Source organism: Ambystoma mexicanum, chromosome 4p (genome assembly GCF_040938575.1).
Source record: "Ambystoma mexicanum isolate Mex_15411 chromosome 4p, UKY_AmexF1_1, whole genome shotgun sequence".
NCBI classification, from domain to species: domain Eukaryota; kingdom Metazoa; phylum Chordata; class Amphibia; order Caudata; family Ambystomatidae; genus Ambystoma; species Ambystoma mexicanum.
The window spans coordinates 689,383,283-689,399,942 of record NC_090927.1 but is presented as its reverse complement, the minus strand read 5'-3'; the positions used below and the strand labels follow the sequence as shown (position 1 = coordinate 689,399,942).

Sequence of the window (16,660 nt, the reverse complement as noted above, 5' to 3'; positions counted from 1 at the left end):
GTTTCTACGTCATCGCATTAGACTCTAAACAGCTTTGACGTTGGCGCCTAAATAAGAAATTAAAATTTTAATCAAAGAACTTTGCCCAGCGCTACTTAGCTAAAATATTACATTTGATAATAGATGAAGCATACCATTTATTACTACTCTGGAAGAGGTGGAGGGGCGGGGAAGGCAGGGTTCCTCCCAGCAAATCGGGGAGTTCGTAATGCAGGCTTTACCTCATGGTAAATCACGTGCTCTGAGCAGCAGGAGGCTGCCAGTTTCCCTGCCAGGCAACAGGTAAGTGCACCTGCATGTCCTATCCCACCCCTTCCCAATTGTAGCACACCGTCCCCTCCCACCCTAACCGCTGCCCCACTTACCTGAAGTTGCCTTTTCCCTCACTGGCACCTGGAACACTTGGGCTTCCGGCACTTCACTGCTGAGGGAATGGCTGTCCGGGATAAGGAGAAAGAACTAAGTGTAGTTCCCTTCTCCCTTGACCATGGCTGCCATCTTGGTTTGTAGTTTTTTTTTTCAGTTGAGAAACGGCAACTCTGCCCTTTCTCAAATTACAAAAATATATTAGCATCATGGTTAGCATCCTAGGATGCTAATTAAGCATTGGCTCGGGCCTGTAACTCAGTCTGGAGCATTACCCGACTCAGAAATACCTCAGCTCGTCTGTGTTTATTGCTTAAGTACATTCTGCCAGGATCTTTTTGACAGAACTGTGTTTAATCCTTATTGTTGCTCCTATTGTACACCTTCCTTCCTGCAAATGTTATGCATGTCTGACATACGTCCTTCTTGTAAACAATCAGCTCCTGTAGAAATAAGGAGCAAGCCCGTATGTATGGATCATTGGTTTAGACATCTGCTTATCTCTATTCTTGATCCACTTATTGAATTGTGAGATTGAAGGTGTTTTGGTAGCTTGCTACATCTCCTTGACCATAAATGTTTCATCTTTGACTTTGTCTAAGAATATTTACAAAATACCTTTCGAATGGATTGTGTTCTCCCCCGCATTCCTCATCTCTGATGATTATATTTTCAGCTTCAGCTGCTTTGGAAAATAAAATTATTGACAGAGGGTGCTGTGCGGTAGCGTCGATGACTCGATGTCCCTCGAGGGCCTCCATCCGATCGTCGACATCATGCGCAGAATATGTAGCACGTGCAGCGCCCGTTGGCTTCAGTTCTGTTTCTCCGATGCAGCTTTCGCTTCGAGAGAAATTATGGCATGCTTCGGTTCGGTAAAACTTCATGTCTTCACCATCGGCTCCCATCGGCTCCCATCGACGCCCAAGACGGGTTTTAAGAAATGTCAGGATTGTGGGTCGAAGATGTCCATCACAGACCCCAACCATGTTTGCCTGTGGTGCCTCGGTGTGGAGCATCGTACGAAGGAGTGCAAATCCTGTCAGGCGATGACTGACAAGGCTCTGAGAGAGCATAGAGGTAGATTGGCAGTGGGTAGAATTCCTAAATCCCCTGCTATTCAAAAGAAAACATACTTCTGATGAGTCGAGAGGTTCTACTCGTCGAAAAAGATAAAAGAAATCTTGATCAAGAATTTGTTCGCGTCATTCTTCATCTTCCAAGAAGTCAAAGAAAAGACCTCATCAGTCTCCTTCCTCGAGTGAGTCCTCACCCGCGAGAATCTGACTCCCCAGCAAAATGGGAAGAGTTTTGGAGGGAAATTATGAAAATCTTCGCGAGAGAAGCCCCTACTCCCTCGAAAGAATGGAAGAAAGACCATGTCCCGGTGGCACGCTGCAAAAAGACGAAAAAGGGAAACCCTGTCCACCCTCGAGTCCGGGACGCAAGCCTGACGAACATCGAGAGCCTTCGAAGCCTCGAAAGAGTCAAAAGGTGTCAAGGACCTTGACAAGTCGAGAGTCCAGCCCTTCGAGGGCTTTGTCGAAAACCACTTCGACAAAAACAAGAATGGGTCCGTCGACACCCTCGACTTCAGAACTTTCGACGCCAATATCAAAGCCATTGACGCCTACTTTGAAGACTTTTTCAGAGCCATTGAAGGCAACACAAGAGAAATCTTCTAAACCTCTGCCATAAAAAGATTTCTTCAAATCTCTTTCTTCAATTTATGAATAACATGAACCATCTGATGATAAAGAAACACCTTTTGGCGTTCAATGTGCCAGATGAGTTTATTTCAGATGAATCTAGGCTTAAAGATCTGTATGAGAAACTACAAGCCAGTGGAGTAGATAACATCTCCTGAGCTGGAATTTGGAAAGTAGATCATGCTGATAGCTCATATAGACAATTAATGAGCAAAGTAGTGTAATATTTGGGATGGAGTAGACCTGCTCCTCCTTTTCAACAAGATGACTTAATGGACATATTGGACCAAGGTCCACAGAGGGATCCTTTTTTGCCCTTCCATATCGCTTTGCAAAAAAGGGTTAAAACAAATTGGGAAACCCCAGATTCTATTTCTGTGTTTAATAAGAACTTTCCCAAGATTCAAGCAGTGACCCAAATTACTTAACCAAGCGCTTGACTCCAGAAAGTTTGGTGATCCAAGCAGCCATGTCCCCAAAACAATATGCTACCCTACCATTCCTACAGACCGGGATGATAAACTGGTGGACGCTTGGGTGTGGAAAGTATTTACTGCCGGTAGCATAGCCTTGAAATCGGCAAATGCCACTTGTGCCTTATCTACATTTTCGTTCATCCTCTGGGATTGTGCAGCAATGGAAGCTGACCACATCCCCAAGGGGAAGAGACTACTTGCTGGCTATCATCAAGGATGGTAAGGAGGCAATGTGTGAGTGCCTCCAGTCAGGTCTGGATACTGCAGATAGTATTAGCAGATCCATGGCGACTAGTACCGTGCTACGTAGATTTGCGTGGTTGGGGAAGTCTGGATTTGCATCGGATGTGCAATCTTGATGACTTAATATGCCTTTTGATGGCTCAAGGCGGTTTGATAGCAAGGCTGATGAAAGGCTACAGACCTCAAAAGCAGCAGCTAAATCTTAGTGCTGCTATTAGACGGCCTCAACATTCCTACTCCGGTACATAATCTTGGAGGGGGAAGTCCTTTCGTTTCTACTCCTCAAATGGAAGAGGGAGAGGACAAGCCAGTCATAGAGGACAAAGAAGATTCCCTTGTGGTGGACAAGGGAGAGGCGCTAAATCAGCCCAAGCAGCGGCAGCTTTGCCCTCAGACTCTGCTTTAGCCACTACAAAACCTCTGAGGCCTTACTCCCCAAGACCCCAGTGAGAGGCAGGCTTTCGCAGCATCGGAAAGAGTGGCAAGACATTACTTTAGATGCTTGGGCACTGGAAACGGTAGCCCAGGGTTACTGCCTTCCTTTTCTAAAAAGGCCTCCGGATCATCCACTGAGGGACCGCTCATTGGAAATTCCAGATTCAGTGCTTATGCAGGATATTTTGATCCTGCTAGAGAAAGGTGCAATAGAACAAGAACCTGCTATAGAGAGGAACAAGGCTTGGTATTCCCCATATGTTCTAATCCCCAAAAAGGACAGAGGATTAAGACCCATCTTGGACTTAAGAAACTTGACCAAATTCCTAACGAAGGACAAGTTCAAGATGGTTATTCTTTCTTAGATCCTTCCGGCCCTCCAACACTGGATGGTATCATTGGACCTTCAGGATACTTACTTTCATGTGCCTATCCATCACAAGCACAGGAGGTACCAGAGGTTCTCAGTTGGCAGTTCTCATGATCAATTTAGAGTTCTGCCATTTGGGCTGACCTCCCCCCCCGCCCCCCAAGGGTTTTCACCAAGTTGGTGGCGGCAGCGAGTCTCGGGAGAGGGGGGAATTCACGTCTGTCTCTACCTGGACTATTGGCTGATCAGGGCTCGTTCTCCCAAACTGACTCTGGAACGTCTCAGCATGACTTTCCACTTTCTCCACAAACTGGGCTTCTTCCTCAATTACAAGAAGTCAAACTAGATACCATCTCAAGGACTCCAATTTGTTGGAGCAGTCCTGGATGCCTTCTCAGGAAAAGCCTTGCCACCCAAGGAGAGGGCTCATCACATTCTGCAGATGGTCACCAAATTTCAGAGTGCCCAGCATCTTCTGGCCTTCCATTTTTTTTTAATTTTTTTTTTTTAGGTACTCTGCCTCATGACATCCTGCATTTTCCTGGTGCCAGAGGCTCGCCTGAGAATGAGATGTCTCCAATGGGCTGTCAAGACTCAATGGTCCCAATTCTCAGGCAAGATGTCAGACCTCCTTCAGGTTCCGAGCAGACTCGCACAGGACCTTCTGTGGTGGGCCTGCGAGGACAACATTCTGAAGGGAGAACCTTTTTGGCAGCCATGGCCAGAGATGACAGTAGTGACAGACGTCTCACTCACGGAATGGGGAGCCCACGCCAACAATCTCACAGTCAGCAGTCGTTGGGCTCCATCGGAGTCCAAACTACACATCAATCTTTTGGAGCTGCGAGCAATCAGACTTGGGCTGAAGGCTTTTCTTCCCTCTGTACGGGGAAAGAATGTCCTGATAATGACAGATCACACAGTGACCATCTACTTCCTCAACAAGAGATGTGGTGTAGAGTCACTACCACTGTGCAGAGAGGCAATGCAGCTCTGGTTCTGAGCAGTTCAAGAAGAAATCTCTCCATCAGCACTACTCCTAGCCGGAGAGGAGAACACAGTGGCAGACGCTCTGAGCAGGCAGAGCTCAGTCTCCCACGAGTGGGAATCAGCTCAGGAAGTCCTTCAAGAGATCTTCACCCTTTGGGGAACCCTCCAAGTGGATCTGTTTGCGACCAGTGTCAACCGGAAGTGCAAACTGTACTGCTCCAGGGAGACACGCTTGTGGCGGACTGGGAGTTTCCACTCATGTACGTGTTTCCTCCAGTCCCTGTCATTCCTCACGTGATCAGGAGGTTGAGAAATTTCTGGAAATCCATGATCCTAATTGCTCTGGATTGGGCCAGGAGGACGTGTTGCCCAGACCTTCTCGACATGTCCACCTGCCCTCCAATTCATCTTCCACAGAGTGGGAGGACCTTCTCTTGTGAGAGGAGCGTCAGGTTCTCCCTCCAGAGGTCAAAACACTCAGCCTTCATGCATGGTTTCTGAGAGGCTGAGTTACTAGTATTGGGACCTCACGGATGACGTAATGGAGGTTTGCTTTCGGCCAGAAGTCCCTGCAACAAAATCCTTATACCACTGTTGTTGGAACAAGCTCAGCAGCTGATGTAGGGATAGGAATGTGGATCCTTTTCAGTGCGATACACCTACGGTGTTATCTTTTCTACTTAACTTAGCAAAATTGGGGCTCTCGATCACAACAATAAAGGGTTATCTGGCAGCGCTTTCGGTTTTCAAATGCTCAACGGACGAAACTACATACTTTAAAATCCCTTTAATCATTCAGTTAGTTTCTTAAAGGACTCACTGATGTGTTTCCTCCTACCCCCTTTCAGGTTCCTGGTTGGGATTTAAATCTTGTATTAAAATTCTTAACATGTATCCCTTTTGACCCCATGCATTCATCATGTCCATTAAGACTATTAACACGAAAAACTGATGCTAGGCGCAATCACAACTGTCCGCAGGTTGGGCGAATTGCAAGCTCTGTCTTGTAATCCTCCATATACGGTATTCCATAAGGATAAGGTGATTCTTAAAGTAAGCCCTTCGTTTCTGCCAAAAATAGTCTGACCTCCATTTGTCCCAAAAGACAGTTTTACCAACTTTCTATCCCCCTTCTCATCCTGGTAAGTTGGAGGAGAGGTTACATAAACTGGACCCTAGGAGGGCTCTCAGTTTTTATATCTCGCGAATGACAATAATTCACCAGGACGACCAATTATTTATCGGATATAGAGGTCATAAATTGGGTTAAGCAATCACAAAACAGACTCTATCCAGATGGATTGTTCTGGCTATCTGAAAATGCTATAGGATTGGCTGATAAATATCCCCCAGAGGCTCTCAAAGCTCTCTCAAGCATGGCTGCTTTTTGCAGCCTTCAAAGAGAAGGAGCAATTGAAGATATTTTTACAGTAGCCACTTGGTCTACCATACACACCTTTGTAAAACATTCCTCCCTGGACACTTCTACTCAAGAGGGAGCTTTTGGGAAAGCTGTCCTGCACTCTGTCCATGATAACTGCTAAGGACAGATCTAAATAATGTTCCCACCTCCGACTATTACTGATTTGGGAGGCTATCAAAGATGAGGAATGCGTTGGAGGACACAATCCATTCGAAGAAGAAGTTACTTACCCTTAACGTTCTTTCAATTGGATGTTCCTCCCACATATTTCTCATCGCCCCTCTACGCTCGTAGTCTTCTAATGTCGAAGAAGGCACTAGCAATTCCTCTAAAACATGGAAAAACAGAAATGAAGCCAACTGGCTCTGCGCGTGCTACATATACTGCGGATGACGTTGATGATCATATGGAGGCCCTCAAAGGAAATCGAGTCATCGACTCTACACACAGCGCCCTATGTCAAGAATTTCTTTTACGAAGCAGCTGAAGCTGGAAAAATTATTATCAAGATGAGGAATACGTGGGAGGAACATCCAATCTAAAGAACGTTACTGGGGTTATGTACCTTGTTCTTCTGCAATAATAGATCGTTTTATAATGGTTTTGGTAGGATGTTTTAGTTTCATTACATTTTCTGTTTGATTTTTCAGGGGCATTTGGAATAATATGGTTTGTTTTGTGGATGATCATTGTTAGTGATACGCCTGAAACTCACCGCACAATTTCACCTTCTGAAAGGGAATATATTATTGCTTCACTTCAAAATCAAGTATGTATGTTGTTCAAAGAACATTGCTTCTCTCTGTAAGTGCCAATCTTCGAAATATAGCACTGATAAATGTACACCTTTCATGTGTTGAAAATACAAGATAAACATTTTTGTTTTATATTTATTAGAAAAATTGATTTGTATTGAAAGGTGCAGTTACCTCTTCTGGTGAACTGTGCAGCATCAAAACTGCTGAGAGTGAAAGGGACTAATTTGTAATAACAAACAAGTATTTGTTATGTGTGTGTATGCATATGTGTGTGTATATGTGTGTATATGATCAAGCGCTCAGTTGAGCGCGAAACGCGTTGTGGTTGGGCCGTTTACCAGGCGTCCTGCTTTTGTCTGTCCTGCTGTTTCCCCCCCCCCCCCTCCTATTTTGTCCTGTACACTTCATGCAGGCTTTGTCCACTTTTTTAATTATTAAAACTACTACCTAATCTTTCACGTGTGAGCTCTGCATTCTTTACTTGGGTCCTCTCCTGCCACGGGATTGCAGGACCCTCCCTAGATTCACGGCGAGTGCGCTCCGCCCTGTTTCCTCTAGTTTTCCTGATATATATATATATATATCTCCAAGGGAAAGGAGGAAAGGGCAAACCGCACTCCCACGGGCCAAATGGCAACTCCAAAATAGCAGACAAAATCAAGAAAACACTGTGTTGTGAATACAGATGTTTTTTAATGTTTAAAAAATTACAAAAATGTATATAGCACAACGAGCAGCAACACAAATACAGACGGAGGCAGGACGCCATCGTGGTATTTATATATAACGCACACAAACACCTGTTAATGGGTATATATTCATATATGGATTCATATTCCACTGGTGTGATGTTGTGGCAGGATAATGTAGCAATCTGAAACATCTGTATGTACTGATGGGTTCTTATGTAAGTCACGCACAAGAGTTATTGTTGTATTTACAGGACATTAGCAGAATGTAAACTTAGAGCCTTCTTGCTCTATTACACCAGAATGAAAGTGTATAAGACTCATGCTTTACTCCGTTGTAAACTATGAAACTGTATGAACTTGCTGCTTTGACATGCATTGTGCCTTTTCGTTTATGGAGCGCAAATATTTCAGTATAATACATTTTGGTGTGTTATAGTGTTAATGTGAAAGCCATGTAGACAGTAGTTGTCTAAAGTACTTTCTACATAAAATACATGTATTGAATATATTGAAACCTCAGAGGTGTGTGTGACACTGATGCCTCGCATAGTCCCCAGCTTTCAAAGCTCAGTCTACTTCTCTACTTAAAGCGGCAGCACATATTTTGCATGTTGCATGGATTCTGCATTCATACCTTTCATTCAGGCACCTATGTGAATTTTTTTTCACTATCCTACCGACTGACATCGTCCTTATGCAGTTTCCTAGGATTTTCTATTATCACACATGTTACTGGCTTCTAGGATTGCAAAAGCTTGGGCTATCCTCACAGTGATTACAGCCCCAACATCCTATTCTAATTCAGCCCAAGCTCACAGGAACAGATAGCAGCAATGGGCATACGTCTTCGTCTGGAATCCCCCGCTGCATTTCTAGGTTAGTTGCGCAAAAGCAAAATGTTAAATGATGATATTATTTTCTTCTGATAGCTGAGCTGGTTGACTTGGTCTTAACTGAGAAGCCTTGTGGCAATGTGTACAATTATGGCATAGGTACAGGTAGAGCTCAGTGATTTTATTAATGATACATCACGAAGACTGAGGGGTGGAGCACTAATACACATAATGCATCAGCTTCCCTGTGCAAGCAGCCCTAGCCTGCAACGCTCTCCCAGTTCACTTGCGTACAAACCAGTCCTTCCATAAATTCAGGTCCAATGCCAAAAAATTGATGTATATGAACGACACCAACAATCTGTCTGCTCAGAGTTCCAATATCTAACAAGAACACCCATGTTCTACTAAGCTCTCCTCTCTTTTGCTACCTAGATGCACAATACTATGTTCCATCTGTGATGCTTACTCATGTCTTGCCCAGACCTTCTCCCCTATTTACATCTATTTTTTTCCCTTGATGCCTACTAATGTTTTGTTCATATCAGCTCCACCATTTACGTTTATACTTTGCAGTGTATACTTGCCCTATGTCTTTTCCTCTAAAAACGTCCTGTATTTGTATATATCTCACATGTATGATCAACTGTATGCTTGTACCTGTTCACTAAGATGTCTTGTAATGCGACACAGATACCCTAGGGTGTGGTGCGCTCTATAAATCATTCAAACAAACAAAGAAATATTTGAGATTAAATTTTAGCAACCGACAAAATGAGCGTAAGTGGCACAGACTCCACATCTACCTTCTGCCTCATACCTTTTGTAGGATAGTTTGATATGCCTGGATTGACTTTCTCCAGCCAGAGACACGGTGCACACAAATCATAGGGTCAGGTCAGGGCAGGGCGTGATGAACTCCTAAAGAACCTATATGAAATATTAAACAGAGCAAGGAGATTATCAAGGAAAATGTGTGAGGATGTGTGGGGGGTAAATCATTTAAAGTGAGGGGACGCTGCTTACGAGGATCTAGTATCCAGAGTGCAATAGGTTGTTACTAGTCTAACCTACACAAGCACTCCTCATGACTTGGCACATAGGGACAGTTGGCTCCTTCTAAATGTGCACCTCCATTTTCCCTTCTGGTAGAAGCGGACACCTGGGTGTCCTTCTGTGAAGCACCTGAATCAGAATGTAGGGAGTCGTAGAGGTGTGATCTAGCCTAGTCACAGGGTTAACACACCACCCAATGTATTCACAGTGGCCATATGTGTTGCCTTCTGTCTACTAAAACCAGTTCTCCCCCAAAACTGATCTACACATTATTTCCAACCTCAATGTGGGGTTCATTGTCTGGAATTGTCTCAAGTACATACGTTAAGATGGATTTCTGAACTCTGTCCTGGAGGGGCAGAGGTTCAGAAGGCCAGCCTAGTTTCTTGGAAAAGGGTAACCTCTGGACAAGCCAGACCAATCAAGGTAGCGATCGTGGCGGTCAAGACTAGGTCTCAAGAGAGGTGAGGGTGACTGAAAGCCCGCAATGAGCACACAAAGCAAGGACACTTACAAATTACTCCAAGCAGGTGTTATATTAAAAATATAGACACATTTATTACAAGGCCTTTGTAATATTGACCATAGCAAAGAATCACGATAAAACTCAAGTAAACCAATACATCACAATCAAATGCAGTATATATACAATTACCGAAGGGTCTAAAGAGTTAGAAGCACGAAATATGCAGACCACCGAGATGGGGAGGAAAACAGGTAGTGCAAGTAATCGTTTAGACCCAGTTCGCCTTCAGAGGCCACCTAACTAGAAGGAAGTCCGAGCCCTATGAAGAGTGGAGCCTTGTGCTCAAAAGTACCTGCACACGCTGGTGCTGATGGGCCAAGGGGAGTCTCTTCAAGGAAGTTAAGCAGTTCAGAGTGATGAACAGATCTCTGCTACTCAAGCGCGGCCTCCACTTGCGGACAGAAGCAGTGCGCGAGTGCGAAAAAGGTGTGCTGTTTAACACAGCGAGGAAAAGCTACGGGCTACTGCAGGAGGGCGACCAGTTCCTAGCGTTGCTACTCACCGGTCCCCGATGCAGGCAGACCCAGGCTTCTCCGCGTCAGTTTCAGTGCTGGCAGGTTCAGATAAGAGCAGGGGACGTCTCGGCGTCGTGTAGATTCCGCGGCAGCAGAAGTTAGATTGAAGATGTCCCAAACGCAGTGAACCCGCACAGTTTGTTATCACAGCAGGGCAACGGAGCGGCCGTGTGTATTTCAGCCCAATGTACACTTCTCACTTCAGACCTGGGAATGCCAAGTGTACGAATCGTGTGAGAGTGTAAAGGACGCGGAATACAACGCAACCTGACGGCGGTAACAGAGCAAGACTCCTGTGTAGGCTGGTCAGTCCACTGGATGGCCCAGACACTCTTCCGAAGGCTTACGTGCAGGAGATGATGAAGATGCCGAGAATAGTTGTTCCCACTATTCCAAAGGGTCGAAGTACCAGTACAGGCCTTCTCGTTCGATCAGAGGCAGAATGGTTTCACAGAGCGACAGCAGTGCAGAGGAGCAGTCCTTCAGCGGGTCACCAGCGATTCCTCGGTTCAGCCTCGTGGTTCCAGGATACTTGACTCCTGTATCCGTCATTCGTGAGAACTCAGGAGATCGACATGGTAGTGGTGTTTCCAGCCTCCTCTTATCCAGAGTTCCCTTCACGCCAAAACGGAGGGGACCCAATGGGAGATCTGCTCACAAAACACTCACACCATACGTGGACCTATCACGAACCACGGTGGTCCCAGGCATTCACGACACACTAGACTCTCTGGCACCCAGGATGTGTATTGGGACCAGAAATCCCAGTCCACATCTTGGAGGCACACACAAGGCCTGTGGAAGCCCGCAAAAGCATCTGTGTTTTGCGGGAAAGTACATGCCCAAATAAGGAAGGCCCCGGGTCGGCTCGACCTGGGGAAGGTGAAGGGGGCAAGATGGTCAGCGGGCAGGACAAAGAGCCTCATGGTCTGGCCATTTTGGAAGCCAGGCCACCATTTTGGGCTAAGCGCGAGAAACGTGCTTAAACAGCCAAAAGGAGCTCAAAAAACAAAGAAACGATCGCTGACACCAATCCCGTCCGTGATTCACTTGCACCGTGCGTTAACAATCCAAAGAGAGTGTCTAGGGCCTGTAGAGTGACTAGAGACCCAAGAGAGCAGTAACTTAGCTTACGGTGCCCTCTTGTGTCATGTTGCGCGAAAGCTGCAACATGATAAAAGAACTACGGAAAACAACGTTTCCGGGTACTGACTGTCTTAAGGGCATGTCAGTTTCCCCGTAAGAATGGAGCAAAAGCCCAGAGGAGTGCGGCAGAAGGCTGCACTTCTCGGGCAAAGTCTAGATCAGGGTGAAAACAACAGCAAAAAGTTTAGGGGTTGCCACATGGAAGGAAAATTACCCACAATTAAGAAATCTTTCCTAACAAATATCTAGGGTAAATTATCATCTTGAATAGTACCACCTTGACTAATAGAGTGTGGCAATGAAGACCATTGTATGACATTCGAAAGAAATCCTTCAACCAAGAATCAGTTAAGTTTAAGAACTATTTCACTTGATCTATGTGAAGGCATGATGAAGCAAGACACAGACAGCAGATTCAAAGTTCAAAATGAAATTATTTATTAACTCAAATGTCAGGATGGTTGAAGACCTAACTTGCCCTATGCTAAGGTGGGATCTTTCTACCTGAATAAAACTAAGCAACGTCTGAGTAAGTGAGTTCAACTTAAGTCTGGCTGTGTCCACAACCTTTCCTTGCCTTCACCACAATAAAAGAAATAGTGATCAAAACGAAGTTCTTAGCTTCTTCCCGCTTATTGCTTCCTTCTTAGCTTCCCGTCCCCAAGTTTAAGAAAGTTCCACAAAAGTCTTCATTACCTTTCTCAAGTTCAGAACAATTCCATAAATCCTCGGGGTTACATTCCTCAAGTTCAAGGTAACACAGTTTCAAAGAAAAGGGTCTTGAGAATTCCGTCCTCTTAACAGTTTTACAGTTCATCCAGTCTCAGGGTTCCCTTTCCCAAGATTTGAACTTGCCAATTTATACTTGGTTTCAGCCTTTCAATGTTCAACACAACTCCAGATCAACTTGACACTCCTTGGATTGAATTAACAGTTACTTCAATCACTCCTTCTTGGTTTATTTCAACAATGTCTTTTGGTTTTCACAATTGATGGTTGCCTGGTCTAGGCGCATTTATCAGACCACACGGTTCACCCATTACAGGTCTCACAACCAGGAGCCCTAGGCTCTTCAGCCCAAACAGGTTATTCTGTATTTGCACCGGTGTACAGATTCACACTCGCTTAGCTTCTCCTTGTCGGCCTCTTGGCTTTATGTGAAGGTTCACACTCTCTTGGCTTCTCCTGGTTAGCGTCTCATCCTCAATCCCCAAGACCCCTCTACCCAGGTGTTCCTCCCTCGCTTCTCCACCCCCGGGGTTATGATCCAAATGCGATGTCCTCACCACCTGGGAAGAGGACCCAAGGGGAGTAGGTGTTTCTCACATTACAGTTCTCCCAAAGTATTTAAAGGAAATATGCTCCCTCTTCTTCAGAGGACAACAGTCCCAAACCAAACCACTCTGCTCATTAATCCCAAAACAGACAGATTTTTTCCCAATTAATACAGAGAACAGTGACCCCCAAGTTCCTTGATTGTGTCTGGAGATACACACCACTGATTACACAAATACAGCAAATCTGTGCAGGGGGAGATTCTACCTTCTGGACTAATAGGCAAGTGAAAACCTCATAATATAGAGTCTTACTGTAACCACTCTGCCTTGACATTCAATGAAAAAAAGAGGTGGGGAAAGAGGACACCATTGCCTATTCCCCCTCCCTGTGTGACATACCCACTGACCCTCACTCCTGCTAATCGTGCCTTGTATAATAATTTCAACCATCATATAAAGTTTGCTCCAAAACCCTTTTTTCTACCATGGCCAATAGAAAAGACCATTCTTTTCAGTCAAAAGCTTTTTGTATGACCAAAGACAACAGCACCTGCAGAGAGTCGAGGAGCTGTCCTGCCAATGCCAAGCCCTGAACACTCTAAGTTAATTTGGGCCATTTAGGCATGAAGCCACTAAATGGATTAACTAAATCAGTTATAACTGTCCCCATGCGATTTGTCAGTGCCCTAGTCTGCTTATTGAGGGGAGAGATGGGTCTATAGGAGCTGCAATTCTCTTTGGGTTTGTGTACCACTACAATAATGTAATGCGTATTTCGAGGGGATTGGGTCCTCCGACGTATTCCATATCTATGACCGGTAATCACCACAGCTGTGCTGCTTCAGAAACTTTTCGGCGTCTGCGCCCTGCGTCGATGACGTTGATACGCTGTCCTCAAGGGCCTCCGTCGAGCCGACGTCACCTGATGTTATAAGTAGGACGCACGACGCCCGTAGCCTCAGTTCTGTTTTTTCTGCGAACGTGTTTGCTTCGGAGAGCTCGGCGCGCCTCCATTCTTCTGAGTTATTTCTCTATCGGTTCTTCGAACTTGGTTTGTGAGGATTGTATCATGTCTTCCTCTTCTTCCGTCCCGCGGCCGCGTTTCAAGAAGTGTCAGGACTGCTGTTCCAAGATGCCGCCGACGGACCCGCACAACGCCTGCCTCTGGTGCTTCGGGGAGGACCACGTTAAGGACGATTGTGGCGAATGCCAGTCGCTCACGTCGAAGGCCTTGCGGGAGCGGAAGAAGCTTTCGGTAGGTAGGGTTTCCAAACCCCGTAAGCTGAGGTCCACTGGACTTTCCACCGACGATTCGAGGGGCAACTCTCCGTGTCGTCGGCGTAAGTCCAGGGGGGTCTCGGTCCTGGAGTGGGTCCCCCCATTCCTCTTCCTCTTGGAGGCACACGCGGAAGTGCCGTCACCGGTCGCCTTCCTCGTCCAAGGACTCTGCCCGTCGGTGGGTTGCTTGTCCCAACAAGCACTCTACTCCTGCGGAATGGGAGGCATTTTGCAAGAAAATGTTGGTGATTTTTGAATCACAGGCCTCTGGTCCTTCCGCTCCTTCGAGAGAAGCCGGTCGTGCTAGAGCCACCACTCCCACGCCTTCGGGCTCGGGTGGTCGGCGCGATCATCGAGAACCTTCGAGGTCCCGATCGGACAAAGTGGATCCCTCTAGCCATGCCCACTCCAGGTCCCGGTCCTCGATGCCCTCGAGACAGTCGGAGCCTGTGAGGTCTTCTTCGAAGACATCGGCGCCATGTCCGTTGAGAGGTTCACTTGAGGCTCTGGCTCCGAGGAAACCCTCGACGCCATCGGCGCCGAGGCCATCGAAGGACACGCTCGGAGCACCGCCCTCGAGGACTGTGTCGAAGGCCGTCGGCGCCACGCTCAACGTCAACGCCGATTCCATCGACGCTCTTCACGCCTTTCGAGGATGCTTTGTCAGAGGAACCCGTGGCACGGTGGAACCCCTGAAAAAGGCTCTGGCCAAGTCCAAAAATGTTTTTGTCCCTTTTTCTGTGCCCCCATTCCAGCCTCTGGATTATATTTCTGAGGTGGAAGAAGGATCTGAGGAAGGTTTAGTTCCTGATGAGGTACCTGACGAAATATTGTCTGGTCATAGCCAGTTTGAAGACGTGCGTCAGTCGTTGCACAACGACAGTGGTCTGGACACCTTCCCGGAGGTGGAGTTTGGTAGGCCTGTGCCTGATACGCACACCGAGTCTTCGTACCAGCGGCTTATGTCAAAGGTGTTGGAGTACTTGGGGTGGTCTGCACCCCCAGTGGATTTTCTGCAGGATGACCTGACTGATATCCTGGACCTTGGTCCACCAATTGGCCCGGTTCTGCCATTCCATGTGGCCTTGCAAAGAAGGATGTCGGTGGCTTGGACTGATCCGGAGAGTCTCCCCGCAGTAGGAAAGTTGTTGCTGAAAAAATACCTACGGCTACTTGTCCGTGCACCCTACTCCGGAGAGTTTGGTGGTGCAGGCGGCCACGGCCCCGGCTAAACAGGCATCGTACCCTACCATCCCTCCTGATAGGGACGACAAGCGTTTTGACGGTTGGGCGAAGAAAGTGTTTTCTTCAGGGGTTATGGCTTTGGAAGCAGTCAACTCCCTGTGTGCCTTAGCACATTTCACTCATACTCTGTGGAATTGTTTCCTTTGCGGCTGAACATATTCCCGAAGGGGAGGAACGGGATGGCTTTCTTGCTCTTGTACAGGATGGCAAGGATGCCATGTGTGAATCCGTTCAGTCGGGTCTGGACATGGCAGACTGCGTCAACCGGTCCATGGCGACGAGCACCGTAATGCGCAGATTTGCGTGGTTGCGGAAGTCGTGGTTTGCTCCAGATGTACAAGCCCAACTTCTCAACATGCCCTTTGATGGTGACCATCTTTTTGGCAAGCCTGACGAGAGCCTTGAGAGGTTGCAGACCCTGAAGGCTGCAGCGAAGTCGTTGAGCGCTGCATTTCGCCAACCTCTGCCTTTTCGTCCTAGGGGACAGCAATGGAGGGGAGGTTCCTTTTCGATATTACTCGACCTTTGGTAAATCGAGGGGAGCTGCAAGTCAAAGAGGCCAACATAGGAGTACCAGAGGTGGAAAACAGGGTACTCGAGGTGCCAAGTGCGCTAGAGCAGTTGCTTATTTGCCCTCCGGCACTTCCGCAGCCGCTTCAGGTTAGTCATGAGGCCATGTCCCATGGTTCGCCGGTTGGGGGAAGGCTGGCGCAGAATCTTGTAGAATGGCGTGCCATTACTTCAGATGTGTGGGTTCTGGAGATCATAGTCTACGGCTACTGTCTTCCTTTCCGGCAGACGCCTCACGACAATCCACCAGGGAATCTCTCTTTGAAGAGTCCAGATCCGCTCCTTGCACTGGAAATACAATCCCTGCTGGAGAAAGGTGCCATAGAACTGGTGCCTGTAGCGAGAGGAACAAAGGATGGTATTCCCCTTATTTTTTGATTTCGAAGAAAGACGGGGGATTGAGACCCATCATGGACTTGCGTGGTTTGAACAAGCTCCTCAGGAAGGACAAGTTCAAGATGGTTACTCTTTCTCAAGTCCTCCAGGCCCTTCAACTTCAGGACTGGTTGGTGTCTCTCGACCTCAAGGACGCTTATTTTCATGTGCCGATCCATCCCAAGCACAAGAAGTACCTAAGTTTCGCGGTTGGCGACTCGCACTTTCTGTTTCGGGCCCGAGGATCTTTACCAAGCTCATGGTGGTGGTGGCAGCGTATCTCAGGAAAGGAGGGATTCACGTCTACCCCTACCTGGACGACTGGTTGATCAGGGTGCGCTCTCCTGAGCAGGTCCTGGATCATCTGTCCGTCACCT

General features: G+C 46.9%; 1 protein-coding gene across 2 annotated transcripts in view; it reads left to right on the top strand.

Annotated features, from left to right (window-relative positions):
* SLC17A5 (solute carrier family 17 member 5) overlaps positions 1-16,660 on the top strand; it is a 1,156,538-nt gene that overhangs the window by 446,739 nt on the left and 693,139 nt on the right. For both annotated transcript variants that reach the window (XM_069606252.1, XM_069606253.1), the window contains exon 6: positions 6,663-6,781. In XM_069606252.1, the coding sequence (XP_069462353.1) occupies positions 6,663-6,781 (119 nt within the window). The remainder of the gene's footprint in view (positions 1-6,662; positions 6,782-16,660) is intronic.